Here is a 16,852-nt window from a genome sequence, read left to right as displayed (position 1 = left end):
CGAGTCACATGACACCGGGGAGGGAAAATGGCTAACTGGACCCAATTTGTACTCACTTTTGTTGCCAGTGGTTTAAACATCAATGGCTGTGTGTTGAGATATTTTGGGGGGACAGCAAATTTACACTGTTATACAAGCTGTACACTCACTACTTTACGTTGTATCAAAGTGCCATTTCTTCAGTGTTGTCACATGAAAAGATACAATAAAATATTTACAAAAATGTGAGGGGTGTAAATTTTGTGAGATACTGTACGTATGTGTGTGTGTGTGTGTATACTGTAAGTATGTGAGAGTATGTGTGTGTATGTGTGAGTGTATGTGTCTATGTATGTGTGAGTGTATGTGTCTATGTAGGTGTGTGTGTGTGTGTGTGTGTGTGTGTGTGTGTGTGTGTGTGTGTGTGTATAAAGGGGGAAGGGGGGGAGTGAATCATAAGGGTGCTGTGCATTGGGCTGTATATTTTACTGACTCTATGTTACTTACTCCTGACCTTTGCGCACTGTATGTTACACACGCCTGTCCCCTCCACTCTTTTTGTTACATACTCCTGACCTATACTCTGTATGTTATATACTCCTAGCCACTGTACTCTGTACATTACATAGTCCTCACCCCTGCACCCTGTATGTTATAAACTTCTGACCCTTGCACTGTATGCATTACATGCTCTTGACTTCTGCACTGTAAATGATACACTCCTGACCCCTGAACTCTATACATGATACAACTCGGTCCCCAGCACTCTATATGGTATACACTCCTGAGCCCTGCATCTTGTACGTTACTTACTCCAGACCACTGTACTCTTTGCATTACACACTCCTCATCTCAGCACTCTGTACAGTACACATATGTGATCTCTGCACTCTGTACATTTTCCCCTGAACCCTGTACTCTGTGCATTACTTGCTGCAAACTCCTGCACAATGTATGTTACACACTCCTGACCCTTGTACATTTCATGCTTTTCACCCCTGCACTCTGTACATGGGTATGCCAATCAGGTGCGCACATTGTGCATGGATAAGATAACTCGGCACACACATCGCAAACGAAGGGGGTGTAGTTTAGCATTTTCTGGACACTGGATGACCTTGTCCCAGCACTGCTATTGTTTGGGGTGTAGCCCAAAATTTTGGAACTGGATGGACAAAATTACAAATCTTTTGGCAGGTAAAACTGCTTATGTTTAAACCCTTATGTTTATGCAATCGGTGTGTTTAGCTCTTTGCCTCAAATTCAGTTTTAACAGGTAAAACTGTTTTATATATATATATATATATATATATATATATATATATATATATATATATATGATAAACATAGCTTAAATATATCATAACATTGCTTTGAGTATCATTTCCATTTAGTTTCACCTGCAGAACATTTTTCGTTTTGAATGCAGAGATCATCATCACAGTCCATCGTCTGTTGACTTTAGCAAATCTTCTTGCATCCTGAGGTAGCTCCTGATTGAAAAAAAAAAAGAACAATAACGCTGAAAACCTATACCTATTACTGTATATAATACTAAGAATTTCATCTGATGTATTATTAAATCTATTTGTTAAAAATCCAATGTACCCTAAAGATCAGAAGCAAGGGTAGATTCATTAAAACGTAAAAAAGTAAATGAGATATTAGCCACTGTAACAAGTCAGAATTCTTGTTTAATCTGTATATACAGTGAACAGGGAAACTTGATTTGTTGGTTGATTCATTGCTACTGCCAACAGCTAGATTTGTGTGTACAGTTTCTCTACTTTAGCTTCAGTTACACCAATATGTTGCATTTCTTTAAAAAAAATCAAATATATTTTCAGGTCCCTACATTTAGTAACATGGCTTGATCATCACCTCCTATAGACCTCTAGCAAGAAATGAAACCCTCTCTCACCGATGCTTACATTATCTGATAAACAACAATTCCAACAGTTAAAGTCAATGGTTGTTTTAGAACTGTAGTATTTAGACTGGGATGTGCTTGACCAGTATTCTTAACTGAACTGAGCTACTGTTGCAATGAAGAGTGCTGCTTAAAAAAAAACCACAACTATAATGGTGGAAAATCTACCTGCCCAACAATATTTAGAGTAAACTAATATTCAATACAACTAAAATCCTGAAGCCCTGATTTTACTTAGAACATGCTAAAGTTGACTTAATTTACCTGGATTATGCTTGGATTATTGTATATTTCTTCTAGGTGCTGCCAAAGCTCTTGGACTTCTATCCATAGCTCTAACACCTCACCAACATTCTTCAGCTTCTCTGCCCAGGTTGTGGCCTCTTCTCTTAGTGGATCAATTTCCTTTGAGGTCAACATCTGTGCAAGAAGTACTTGGGCATCTTCCAGTTCTTCCAGTAAGAGCATGGAGTCTTCCTTCACCAACACTACCTTGTTTTTGTAAGGCTTGAAGTTCAGCACCTGTGTGCATGAAATTCACAATAAACAGAATGTTATTTCTGAAGGCTACAGGGACCTATGTTTTGCAGCTGTCTGGAACTTAGCACTATGGAGAGCAGCATTATACTAAGCAGGTGTAACATTAGTGTGGAACAAAGAAATCTGCTTAAGAGGCTAGATTATATCAATAAGCAGGACCGTATTTCAGGGGTTGCTCCAAAAATATCAGTAACTTCCAGTTAACCAAGACATAAGGTTGCAGCCTGATTTTTTTATTTTTTATTTTAGGAGCACAGAACAGAAATGTGGTTGCTTATAGGCAGTGGCGGCCCGTCCATACGGGGCGCAGCCCCCTAATCCAGGCGTCCGCCCCTAATCTATATGCAGGGTGCCAGACGAATGGATTATACCTTAATTTGCTAACAAAAATAGTGTGCTGTGGTCAGATGCTTGATATAAGCAAGAAAATTGTTTTACATTGATTAAAAAAAAAAAAAAAAACTCAGCTAAAATGAAAATGTTAACTTCTTTGTGGTGAAATGATGGAAACCACAGAACAAAGCTGCCCTATGTTGAAAAAAGTAGTAGTATTAGAAAATCTAAATATTTATCAATGGTGATTTGTCTTGCGTTTTTCAGATACCACTTATAATTGCACAGCCACGATGTACCTGCTCACTCCATTCCTCTTCAACTTTCCTCATTTTAATCTCTAGATCCATTTCCTTCTTTGCTGCTTTTGCTATGGAAATTAATTGGTTCTGGAACCTATATTAAAAGAGAAAGTGTCAATCAGTGGTACATTTTTAATTACTTTCCTTCATATCTGCTTTAAAAGCCTGCTTTGGAGGTCCTAAATATGTAACCTCTACCAAAATTATCTAAAGAGTCCTCCTTTATCGCCTACTGTCTCAGACTTGTTAGGAAGACAATAATGTTCTCAGCCTGAGCCTGATTTCTGAGAATATGGAAAGTTAATATTAGAGTAGGTCACCATGATTTAGAAAAATGTCTGTGCCTGGTGTGTAAATAAATGTTACCTCTTCTGATTTGTGAAGCTATCAGACCATTTGTTACAGTACAGTCCAACTTTAAGACAATTTTCAGATTATCCTAGCTGCATTAAATATGTTTAATGATTTTCAAATACAGTATATCATAACTGGACTAGTAAACATTTTTTTTTTATATTTGTTGCATTTTAAGGCCTTACTTACACTGGGCGTTTAGCCCTGGTGCATGGGGCTTTGGCATTTAGCTGTGGGCAGAGGTGGCCCCTTCAGCCTTACTACTGATAGCTGTCAATCTCTATCAAAGACTGAGAGCTGCTGCAGTCGGATGTAGTTGTATGGTGTATCTATCAGTACAAACATATAAATAACAATATGCGCTCAGGAATGAATGCCCAGAACAGCATTGCGTTCTGTTCCAGGCATTCATCCCTGGGGCATATAGCCCTGAACATTCGTACCACTAGGTTTAAGCCCCATAAACACTACTACCACTGGGTTGAATGAAAAACCTTACAGCTCAGGTCGGAGCCACTGTACTAACAATCCGATGTTAGCACAGAGATCTCCCCTGCTGTTCTATTGTGATCTGATAGGGGGATGCCCCCCCACCAGAACACTCTAGTCAGAGCTCTCAACCATTGCCTGGGAGCACTGATCGGGAGCCAGTCGGCAAATCTTTTTTGGTCATGACTGTTTGACAGAAGCGGCTGAACAGCTGGCTTCTGTCAGACTGTCTGCTGTACACACAGGACAAATGTCGTCCAGTCTCTATGGAATCGGCCGATGCCGTCCGACATTCGGGCCGTGTGTACTAGGCTTTAGACAATTGCTTCAGCTTTAATCTTTTCCCTCTGATAGCAATTAGCTTGCTCCAGCCATTCTAAAACTTGATTTGCTTTAGCCAGGGTGGTGTAAATGTTTAAGTTCATAGATAAAATGATATTTATAGTATGAAATGGACAGTTTACTGCATATAGCATTGAAGGTTATAGAAGAGAATTTCCCAAATATTGTTTTGTTTTATATATGCTTTGACTAAGATAAAAAAACATACAACATACTTCAACAGTCCGATGTCCAGAACGTGGGACACTTTAAAGACATTTGCTTCAAGGGGGAAAGAGCTTCCAGTAACTGCCATTACTTGAAGCCAATGACGGTTCCTGATTTCCTAAACATAAAGACACATACTTAACATGTTTTATAACAATTACAATTATTACTATTAGTTTATTGGTTCCATTCTACACCACAGTGATCTGGTTGCACATTCAAAATTCAAAAGGAAACACAATGCATGGCTTTGAACACAATCACAAATGATTAAAAACAGCACATTAAAGTAACAAAGGGGCAACATTAGGAACAGAAAATGAGCATATGTTAAAAAGCATACATAAACAAAGGATACACTCAGTAAAAACTGTGTGCCAAATTCATACAAGATATAAAGGCATCTAAAATTATACAAAAATCTTGACTTTTCCTGATATACTGTACGTAGTCTAGACTAATTTGTTCTCCCAAATGTCCTTATTGGACCTGTAATATGATGGGTGGCCTCACTGATAAAAAGGGTGGTTTGGGAACAGGGGCTAGGCCTGTATGTGATTTCTAACGTAAAATTTGCATTTAATTTTGACTACTAACATAAGAGTCTGTCCAATGGAGGTCTGTTAAGCAGATTGCTGTGGCTATTGCCAAATATTTACTACAGGCCAATGGTTTTTCTTTTTAATTATAAAAAGAATATACCATTTTACTTTTAATTCCAATACCTTAGATTTAAATTCATGTAGAAGTGGAAAAACATCTTCATAGAATTTGATTTCATGAGCCATTTCAATGTATGCATCCCAATCCTTCAGTTTATCATTCCAGATTTGACATTCAGACCAATATTCCTCAATCTTTAAAGAAAGAAACAAATGTAGCTATAAGTAAAATGTATTATTATAGACAAAATACTTTAATTTGAATAAATATACTGAACTTGTAAGTATCTGCCATTATGTTTCAAAATAAAGTGCATTACCGTTGTATATTTTATAATTCTAATTAAACAGTCAGTATATCATTATAAAGAAAAAAAATCCATACCTCCTGATTACTTATTGTCAGATCTGCATCTGCCCACAGAGTGTTCCTAAATCTCTGGTCAAAGCCAATGAACTTCTGAAACAGGATATATAATGTTCCCAGTAGGCGCAGGTCCTAAAAAATGTAACAAGATTAAATAAGGGAAAAATAAAATGTAAATATTAGGAAACATTAACATTAAGTAACAAAATTAAAGTAAGCTGTCATTACCATAACATGCTTCCTTGGTCCCTTAATTTTATTGATTAAGGACTTTTACTATACCTTTCCAGTCCTGTCCAGCTCTGGGAATGTCTTTGGAACTATATTAAATAACCTTTGCACAGAATTCAATGTTTTCCTTTTAGTATCATAGATTTGGTATCTGCAAAAAGAAAAAACGCGTGCAATGGGGCATGATTGTGTAAGAACACTACAAAAAAAGCACTGAACCAGTTTTGTATACTTAATATTACTGAACCAAATAATTACAATTTTACATTTTTTTATCTTGTTTCTCTAGGGAAGAACAGCTTTTATTATGCCTATGACATCAACACCAGGCTTGCAAAATTCTTTCAGGGTCATCTGCTAGAAGGAGGGATGAGGAGGATGTCCCGCATTAATTCCTATTAAGAAAGATACTCCCTCAGAACTACATCTCCCAACAGCCATTTCCCTACTCACAGTGGTGTCCGTTTATGAAGCAGTGATCAGCAGTGATCCCAAGGATCGCCACTGATCACAGTCCATAAACAGTTTATGAAACAGAGATAATCAAGGGGAGAAAAGTGTTTGAACTTGTTCTCCCTCCGATGATCTCCGCACATGGAGAATCCTCATTGAATGACACAGTAACAGCCAGTTTATGAAGCTGCGATCTCAGCGCTTCACTGGCGATCTGTGTCAGAATTCACACTCCCCGATTCACCAGCTCAGAGGTGGAAAATCGGGGAGTGAAGAGAGAATCTTGGGGGATCTGAGGGGGAAGGAGGAAGATTTTTAACTTCCTTCTACCTTGTTCAGACCCCCCAACACTGTAACCATGTACCCCTGTCATATTTATGTGTATACATATATATATACATATATAATGTGTATATGTATATATATATATATATATATATATATATATATATATATATATATAGATATATATGATGTGTGTGCATATACATGTATATATAATGTGTGTGTGTGTGTGTGTATACACTCCAAAAGACATGCTGGTAGGTTAATTGGCTTCTGTCTAAATTGGCCCTAGTATAGGAATGTGAGTTGGGGACCTTGGATTGTTGGCTCCTTGAGGGTAGGGACCGATGTGAGTGTGCGATGTATATGTGGAGCGCTGCATAATTTGACGGTGCTATATGGGTACCTTAAATAAATAGGGATAATTGTAGACCCGCACCCACACTCACTTAGGTTGAACTGGATGGACTGGTGTCTTTATTCAACCTTACTAACTATGTAAATATATATATATATATATATATATATATATATATATATATATATATATATATAATGTAGGGGGACTCCTTATTTTTTTAACATTAACTACACCGTCTGTCGGTGTATTGAGCGGTGATAATTTATCACTGCTTAATAAACTGACATCTGTATTTCTGTGAATTTCTGGTGCTGTAATCTCGTAAAGTCTCACGAGATTCCAGTATCAGGGGCCGTTCTTCACTGTTTGAAGCATTTGTAGATCACTTCACTCCTCCAAAGGTGAAGCATAAACTGGCACACAGAGGAGAAAGATCTCCACTGTGAATGCCGGAGAACGAAGCAGTGAATAGATTTCACTGCTTCATAAAAGGACACCAGTGTGTAGGTAAGATCTTGGAAGTCAAGGCAGCAGCTTGCTTTGCAGGGAAAAAATAAAAAAAACACATGGGAGGCACAGAGAGGTATAAGGATAGGCAGTGTTCTGTAGTCCAGCAGAGGAGGACATAGGCAGGGCTGCTGACAACACTGCTTGGGATTTCAGTGCAGCACAGGCAACATTGTCAGCTCCTTATAGAGGCTTAGGAGCACCCTGTATTTCTGGCAGGATTACCAGGTTTTTTCTTTTTTGTGCTTTTGCATTTCTACAAGGGTAAAACATGGAAAAATGTCCATGCATTGCAGAGATGTAATTATTTTTTGTTTTTATTTTGTTCACACAGTCACCTTGCTTGCCTCAAATTACTGTTGGTAATCTGATTTTACAATTTTCTGTAATTCGTCATAAGCTCCTTTTTTAATGACTTTTCCAATGGTTTTTGTACCACATATAATTGTGATTTCAAATGCAATTTGACATTTTGTGTAAAGTTAATGGCATTTCTATTTAAAGCTACAGATCTAGGTAGAGAGAATAAAAATACACCTTTTTTATAGGATTCATTTATTTTTATAGATATAGTACCTTTGGATTGCAAGCATTTTTTTAGTCTGTAGAAAAAGAAATGGCATAATGTAGATTGATAACACCTTACTAAAATGAATAATGGAATAAGCAGATTCTTACTTCTCATTGAAATCATGCAGTCGAGCCACAGCCTCTTCTGGCTTTACTCCAGGAGCTGCTGGGCCTTGTGTATCAAAGCGATTGCGAAACTGGATCACCTCTACAACAAAACTCTTTAAAAAAGAATGAACATAATCGCATCAGTTAAAAGTACATTTTAATTAATAATTTTTTATATGTATTGTCTCTAAATGTTGTCATATTCTTTGTTACAACTATTTATTTATTTTAATATACTCTCATTTTAATATACTAATTATTCATTTAAAAGTGGGGTTTCTTGGCAGTTTCAAAATGTGCAATCTTTTGTTAAAGTGACTTTTTAAAAAAATAAAATAAAAAAAAGGTTCATACTTACTTGCTTTGTGTAATGGTGTTGCACAGAGTGGTCCTTATCTCTTATTTGGTGGTCTCCCTTCAGTGAGTGCTCTCCACTCATCCTCTTCTCCAAGTGTCCCCATAGCAAGCCATGTGCTATGGGGGCACTGGTGCGGGTATGCTCCAAAGCCAGGTTGTGTGCATCCATAGACACACAACACACAGCGTGGCTCGGCCTAGGGGTAGACCCTGGGGGGACAACGGGGCAATTGCTCACTACTGAGAAAATATTACTGACTCTGAGACTGAGCACATCCCAGGAATTCGGAGCCACGGCCGGGTCAACTCACAGCCATTCTCAGCTCAGCATTAGGAATTACTGCTCAGACACATCGGGACTGGACTCTCTGTCCGCTGTACCTCCCCCAGCAGTTTTTCAGCCTCTCTTCTGCAGGCTGCTGCTTGGAGCCTCCTGGCTTCTGCTGCTTAAGTGGGAGGGATAGGGATGTGCCTGACCCCCAAGATCGCGCCCGCCTGAAAGAGGGAGGTGTGAGCAGCTGAGCAGCGGGAGCTGAGGGAATGTGAACTTCCTAGAGGTAAGCTCAGCTAGCAGTACATTGTGGATTCGTTTACAGGCACCTCTATGCTAAGTCTGCTGAGTTACTGCAGCTTAGCATAGAGGAGCTGTTAGCTGACAAATGGGATTGCATCTCCTTTTCATGTGGCACAGTGAGAAATTGGACTCCCAGTGTGTGCCTCCTGACTCTCCCCTGGTCTGTGTCCTCCTGACTCCCCCAGTATGTGCTCTTCCGACTTCCCTGGCATGTGCCCTTGTGCCATCCTGACCTCCCTTGTGTGTGCTCTCCTGAACTCCCCGGTGTGTGCTCTCCTGACCTCCCCGGTGTGTGCTCTCCTGACCTCCCTGGTGTGTGCTCTCCTGACCTCCCTGGTGTGTGCTCTCCTGACCTCCCTGGTGTGTGCTCTCCTGACCTCCCTGGTGTGTGCCCTCCTGACCTCCCTGGTGTGTGCCCTCCTGACCTCCCTTGTGTGTGCCCTCCTGACCTCCACGTGTGTGGCCTCATGACCCTGTACTGTGCCATCCTGACCTCCCTGGTGTGTGCCCTCCTGACCCTGTACTGTGCCCTACTGACCTCCCTGGTGTGTGCTCTCCTGACCTCCCTGGTGTGTGCCCTCCTGACCCCGTACCGTGCCCTCCTGACCTCCCTGGTGTGTGCCCTCCTGACTCTGTACTGTGCCCTCCTGACCTCCCCGATGTGTGCCCTCCTGTCACTGTACTGTGCTCTCCTGACCTCCCTGGTGTGTTCCCTCCTGACCTGCCTGGTGTGTGCCCTCCTGACCTCCCTGGTGTATGCCCCCCCTGACGTGTGCCCTCCTGACCCCGTACTGTGCCCTCCTGTCCTTCCTAGTGTGTGCTCTCCTGACTTCCCTGGTATGTGCTCTCCTAACCTCCCTGGTGTGTGCCCTCCTGACCCCATACTGTGCCCTCCTGACCTCTCTGGTGTGTGCCCTCCTGACCCCATACTGTGCCCTCCTGACCTCTCTGGTGTGTGCCCTCCTGACCTCCCTGGTGTGTGCCCTCCTGACCTCCCCAGTGCGTGTTCTCCTGAACTCCCCGGTGTGTGCCCTCCTGACCTCCCCGGTGTCGGCCACACCCCCTGCTTCCTCCTCACATTATTTTACTGACAGCGACAGGAGTCAATGGTTTCCACTGCCTTCCATGAAGCCTGTGAATGCAGGAAGAGAGGAGAGCTGCTGGTGGGAACAGCACAGGATCATGAGTGGTGTCAGGTAAGTCCTTACTTCTTCCATGATAAACAACTCACATGAGTGTCATTAGCGACACATTATGGCTCTCCTTCTCCTGTTGGTTCCCGGGGACCCCACCCCTATTCCACCTTCCCCATACCTTCTTCCCACTCCCTTCTTCTTATATTTCCTACTCCTTGTCTTGACTTTACATTTCTATCTTTCCTGCCTTCCTAGTTTCTCCAATTTCCTTTTTCCTCTCCTTTTTTTATTTGTTTCTATTAACAACATTGGTAGCCGGTGCTGGACCCTGGTCTTTTAGTTACATAATTTGGCATCTGTACTCCAGTTTTTCCAGAGGATAATTCTACCTTACCCGTTGGCTCCCCTATTACACAAGATCTCATATATTGTATGTAACTGTCTTATTATATACCTACTTACAGCAATCTCTCCTATTCAATATATCTACCTCCTGTTCCTTTCACCCATAGTTTTTGTCTATTTTTTTATTCCCCTTCTAGGTCAGATTACTGTTAATATTTGTACATTTGCACCAGTGACCTATTTGTTTATACTGATGCTCTATTCAGTTCTATCTTGTATATTCTTTTGACCAGATGAGTCTTCATTCTTATTCGGAATAGGTTTTGATGTATATTGTGCATTTACACTTTGTTTGTGGTTTTATATACTGTACCATGTTCTCTATTTTCAATAAAATATTCGAACAAGGAAAAAAACAGATTCCTTTATTCACACAAGTGAAGTGGATGCCGGAATCCTCTCCATTGTGCCATTGCATTCTGACCTCAGGACTCCTCCTGGCTGCAGCCGCTGATTGACAAAGATTTTCCAACTTCCCTGTCAAGCGGAAGTATCGGACCTTCAGCCGTTTTTGTCAGCTTTCCATCTATTAAATCTTCTGCCCTTGTTGTTTTAACTTTGGATAGTAAAACATTTTTTTTCTGTCAGTAAATCTTGTCTGGTCATTAGCCTAGGCTTATGACATTATGCACAGCTCTCTCTTACTCTTGTGAGAGTTTGCCAGGAAGGGAGGTGAGTCATAAAAGGGCCAATGAGAGCTGCAGGGCTGGAGGTGTGCCTCTGTGTGTCTATGTAAATCCAGGAAGTGAACAGGCAGCAGCTTCAGTTGCCCACAGTTAAAATGGTTGTAACCAGACTCAGTGGAGGGAGATTTCTGCAGCATATTTGGCAAGTACAGAATCACAGTATATATAAAATAATATAAAGCAATAAAGCAATGTGTCATGATGGAATTCATCCCAGAGTTCTAAGAGAACTTTGAGGTATAATTTTGGACTGTCAACTTTTAATCGATCTCCAACGGGAGAAGTTCCCCATGACTGGCAGAGAGCAAATATTGTACCCATCTACAAGAAGGACAGGAAGGAATCTGGCAACTAAAAACTAGTAGGGTTAACATCTGCAGTGATAAAATGAATGGAATCACTCGTTAAAAGAAGGATCAATGATCATTTAAAACACATAACTTGCTGGACCCAAAGCAGAATGGCTTTACTAAGAGCAGGTCATGTCATACTAATCAGATTTTTTAATTACAGTCACTTGTGTCACTTGTTTGTAAGTGACATAACTGAAAGTTTGGTTGTGGAGGTGGCTTTAACATGGAACATAAATTGTCATTGCTGGAAAATTATTAACTTCAGCCCCAGAAGATTTTGCCCTCTTCCTGCCCAGGCCATTTTTTTTTTTAAATGACAATTGCACGGTTATGCAACACTGTACCTAAATAAAATTGATGTCCCTTTTTTCCCACAAATAGAGCTTTCTTTTTGTGGTATTTGATCACCTCTGCGGTTTGGGGGTTTTTGTGCTATAAACAAAACAAGAGTGACAATTTTGAAAAAAAAAAATATTTTTCTTTACTTTCTGCTATAACACATATCCAATAAAAAAATTTAGAAAATCTAAATCCTTCATCAGTTTAGGCCAATATGTATTCTGCTACACATTCTTGGTAAAGAAAAACCCAAAAAGCCTATATTGATTGGTTTGCTCAAAAGTTATAGCGTCTACAAAATAGGTAATATATTTATGACATTTTTTTTTTATTACTTGTAATGGTGGCGATCAGCGATTTTTAGCAGGACTTCGACATAGCGGCAGACAGATGGGACACCTAACTGACACTTTTGACATTTTTTTGGGAACCAGTAACATTATTAAATTGATCAGTGCTGGGGCGTGGCCTTCTGCAGCATGGAGTAGGACGTGTTGGACCAGAGCTCCGTCCAGTACTCCTTAATCCTTACCCATCCTGCTTCCCAGCATCATCATCCAGCAAACTGAGGTACCTCTTGAGCCCCCTGTAAAAGTATTGACCTGTTCCTGCAGGTCTTTGATCGGACAGGCGTCCGAACCGGCACGGAGCTCCTCCGCGGCGGCAGCCGTAACTACAGGCCGCGGCTTCGGGCCTACTGGAATCCGGAGGCCATCCTGCCCTCCTGGGCCTCCCGGGTATCTGGCTCTCCTCCCTCCCACGGACCCTACCCTGAGGGCTTCCAGAGGAGTCTCAGGCGGAGCGGTACAGGACCGCACGGCGGTAGCCCCAAAAATTTAGGCCGCGGCTTCGGCCTAGTCCGGAGCTCCGGCGGCCATCTTGCTCCTCCAGGCCTCTCCGAGGGTGCTACGATCTGGCCCCTGGGATACCTGGCTTTCCTGCTACCAGCTGACCCCCCTGCATGGGACCCTGAGAGGAGTCTGATTCACATAGTGCCCCCCCACACAGTGACAGTCTCAAATCCGAACTGAGGATCTGGCCTGGTCCCGGCGGCCATCTTGGTGCTCTCAGCCTTCCCACCAGTATTGCATCCTTACTTCCTGGGCTCTGCACCCTGCACTATCCGACCTGAAAGTGGACACAAACGGTACCGGAGCTTCTCGGGACCGGTATGACCGGAGGGAGACACTCCCAGGCATCTCGCAAACACTGGAGTACTCCGAAGAAGCAGGCCTCCGTGGTGCGCTTGTCTCCCGCCACGGCGGCCAGTATGGCATCTCAGGCAGAGGAAGGAGAGGCTGCTCTACGGGAACAAACTAACTTTGAAGCCCTCATGCAGGCTATTACTACCTGCCAAACTACCCTGACGGGGAAAATAGAGTGCATGCAGCTAGACATCAGCCTCATTCGTAGAGACATGGACTGTTTCCGCTCCAGGCTTACTGAAGCTGAAAGAAGAGTGGGGGAGGCAGAAGATATACTACAAGACCAGGGAGTCTCACTCCGCACGCTGCAGACCAAAATAAAAGTCCTAGAGGCTCGTGCGGAGGACGCAGAGAACAGAAATCGAAGGAACAACCTCCGGATAGTGGGACTGCCAGAGGGCGCAGAAGGTAAAGATCCTACGACGTTTACTGAACGCTTGCTGTGCACCCTTCTTCCAGATGCCAAGTTCTCTGATGTCTTTGTGGCGGAGAGGGCACATAGAATGCCTGCTACCCGGGGGCCCCCGGGAGCTCCTCCACGCACATTTATTCTGAAACTCCTCAATTTTCGGGATCGAGATCTGGTTTTGCGGGAGGCGAGAAAGATCGAGGTGCTTCGCCATGAGGGAGCGAGACTCATGATCTTCCCAGATTTCTCCATCGATACACAAAAGGCAAGAAGATCGTTTGATCAGATCAAATTGGATCTCCGCAATCGCAAGATCAAATACAGTATGCTATTTCCCGCCCGTCTGAGAGTGCAGGATGGAGAGTCAGTGCGGTTTTTTACATCTCCAGAAGAAGCATCCAGGTGGCTTGAAACAGTACCACGAGGCTGATCCGATCGCTCTTACTAAATCCCCTTATAACATATGTTTTACTGCAACAAAGATCACCTTCATCTGCTGACTTCACTACAAGCCCGAACCCTTTACCTCGACTTGTCCAACTAGATCAGAATAAGTCACTTCTATATTCTCCCTAAGATCCGGTTCTGTGAGTATATATGCCTACTAGTTACAGAACATTTACGCAAAAAGAGATGAAGAATTGTTTGTGATCGTGCTTAAATATATGGTGAGGGGACCGGAATCTTCAGTTTGCAACGTGTTTCAATTTAAGAATAGTACCCCCAGACTTTTGGGAGACAGTTTAATATGCTGGGATCGTTTATCCGGGTATTTCGGGTCTTGTTGGCTGCTCTTTATGAACACAGACTAAGTCGCTCCGATGGCTCACTGTTCACGAGCCCCATGGGTAGTTGCCACAATTAGTTTTGGGGAACGAGCATCCCGAAGTTTGGGGGGGTGGTGCGGGGAGGGGGGAGGGGGGGGAAAGGTTGGTGCTGGGGTTCTCACCCCAGATCAGTTTTATGTTATGTTATTTTACTTTTACTTGTTATACATTTGGCACTTATCTGCTCCAGATTGTACAATCAGTGCTCTACTCAAGGCAAGACATGCAGTATTAATCTGCTAATACTAGAGAGGGAGGGTTATTCGGTTCACTGTATTATCACAAATGTGTATCTCACTAAGAGTATTATGTTATCATGTAAGCTCTGTATGGAGCGTATGCTGTACCAATCCTGTGGCACATGTATCAGGGCACCAGAATGAATCTCCTTAATGTTATGTCCTGGAATGTACGGGGCCTAAATTCTAAGATAAAACGCTCCTTGGTTTTTACTTACGTAAAAAAATACAACCCCCATATCTGCATTTTGCAGGAGACTCACTTAACGGGGAGCAGGGCGCTGGCTCTAAAAAAGCCCTGGGTGGGTTCATATTATCATTCTACATACTCTACCTATTCTAGAGGAGTCAGCGTCCTGGTCCATAAATCACTGCCCTTTACACTGCTTGATCTCCACCTAGATCCCGAGGGGAGGTATGTGGTCGTGCATGCCATGTGCGACAGGATTGAGATGGTAATAGTGGGTTTATATATTCCACCCCCAGCCTCAATGGCGATTTTACATAAACTGACCCCTATATTGGCTCAATACCCAGCTGCAGCCATTCTTCTGGCTGGAGACTTTAATATGCCACCGGACCCCAGTATGGATAGGCTGGGTGACGATGGAGCTTCTGACTCTCCACTGAAGAGATGGGCGGAGGGATATGGCCTTAGTGATGTGTGGAGATGGCGTCACCCCAGGGATAGGCAATATACTTGTCACTCTGCCACGTATGCCTCCTTCTCAAGAATTGATCTGTTCTATGCTGGGGGACCCATTCTCTCCCGTGTCCAGGAGGTTAAGATTCTGCCGCGTGGCATTTCTGACCACGCTCCCCTCCTTTTGCAACTAAACACGGACTCGCCAACGGGCTCCGGCCTGTGGCGGGTCTCGGGTTTTTGGATAACGGATGAGGGTGTTGCCCCTGAGATAGAGGGAGAGATGAATACATTTTGGTTACAAAATAAAGCAACGGCCTCCCCTGCAATGGTGTGGGATGCCTTTAAGGCATATACACGAGGTCAGTACCGCATGGTTATAAATAAAGTTAGGAAACTCAATAGGCTCGCACTGGAGGAGGCTGAGGGACGGGCTCAGAGTTTGGAATCCAGCTATGTGACCACCAAAGACACGGGAACTTATACCACGCTTCAGGCTCTCCACCGTGAGATTGCGTTGTTGCGAGCAACTGCGACCCGCAAGCTACTGCTCTCACAGTCCCAGAGAATATTCGAACAGGGTGAGAGATCGGGGAGGCTGCTGGCATGGCTGGCCAAGGAGCGCTCCACCATAGCACACATTGCCAACATTAAAGATGACATGGGGAACCTTTTGGCGGATCCTGCTAAGATCAATGCCAGATTCGCACAATTTTATGAACACTTATATACATCCAAAACTGACTACACCCTAGATACCCTGCAACACTTCCTAGGTCAAATAGAGTTCCCAGTCCTCTCGGAGGAAAATAAAACTAAATTAGATGCACCCATTACCCTCAAAGAAGTGCAGTCGGCAATCTCTTCACTGCAATCTGCAAAGTCCCCAGGCCCAGACGGTTTACCGGCCGAGTTTTATAAAACTAATAGTGAGTCATTGGCCCCTCAGTTTCATGAACTTCTTCTGTCTATGCTGGAGGGTCAAAACCTTCCTCCATCAATGTCAGAGGCGGTGATTGTTGTAATACCTAAGCCCGCAAGGACCCCGAGCTATGCGAGTCATACCGGCCCATTTCGCTATTAAACGTCGACGCTAAGATCATCACAAAAATTCTAGCGAACCGGCTTAATACTGTTATCCTTACTCTGGTTCATGGAGACCAGACGGGTTTCATGCCAGGTAAGGGAACAGACATCAATTTGCGACGATTGTATACAAATATATCCCACGCCCTTGCCAGAGGTACCCCCGGAGTAGTGGCCTCCCTAGACGCCGAAAAGGCGTTCGACTCGGTCGAATGGGAATATCTTTGGCATGTCTTGGAAAAATTTAATATTGGGCCTAGGTTTATCTCTTGGATAAAACGGATGTATGCTAACCCCACTGCCAGAGTCAGAACCAATGGGTCCCTCTCACCCCCCTTCAAATTACAAAGGGGTACTAGACATGTCCGTTATCCCCGGGTTTGTTTGCCCTAGCTGTTGAACCTCTTGCTATCCTTATTAGGTCCTCCGTAGCTGCAGGGGGGATGGAGGTGGGCCCTCTACGGGAACAGATCTCCCTCTACGCGGATGACGCTCTTCTTTATCTCCCAGATGCTTCCCACTCCCTCGAGGAGACCCTAAGGATCATAGACTTATTTGGCTCCTTCTCAGGTA

The 16,852-nt window shown here is 43.1% G+C and overlaps 1 protein-coding gene across 1 annotated transcript in view; it reads right to left on the bottom strand.

Moving 5' to 3' along the window:
- The window catches only part of LOC141141245 (dynein axonemal heavy chain 5-like), a 334,052-nt gene that overhangs the window by 210,106 nt on the left and 107,094 nt on the right, over window positions 1–16,852 (bottom strand). Inside the window, exons 30-37 of the mRNA XM_073628924.1 lie at window positions 8,021–8,133; window positions 5,788–5,887; window positions 5,524–5,637; window positions 5,202–5,333; window positions 4,485–4,594; window positions 3,082–3,178; window positions 2,174–2,431; window positions 1,380–1,472 (exon numbers count right to left, since the gene is read on the bottom strand). Of these exons, the coding sequence (XP_073485025.1) occupies window positions 1,380–1,472; window positions 2,174–2,431; window positions 3,082–3,178; window positions 4,485–4,594; window positions 5,202–5,333; window positions 5,524–5,637; window positions 5,788–5,887; window positions 8,021–8,133 (1,017 nt within the window). The remainder of the gene's footprint in view (window positions 1–1,379; window positions 1,473–2,173; window positions 2,432–3,081; window positions 3,179–4,484; window positions 4,595–5,201; window positions 5,334–5,523; window positions 5,638–5,787; window positions 5,888–8,020; window positions 8,134–16,852) is intronic.

The sequence above is a fragment of the Aquarana catesbeiana genome, linkage group LG04 (assembly GCF_042186555.1).
Source record: "Aquarana catesbeiana isolate 2022-GZ linkage group LG04, ASM4218655v1, whole genome shotgun sequence".
NCBI lineage: Eukaryota > Metazoa > Chordata > Amphibia > Anura > Ranidae > Aquarana > Aquarana catesbeiana.
Note: the sequence above shows the minus strand (reverse complement) of the source record. Positions and strands in the feature narration are given on the sequence as shown.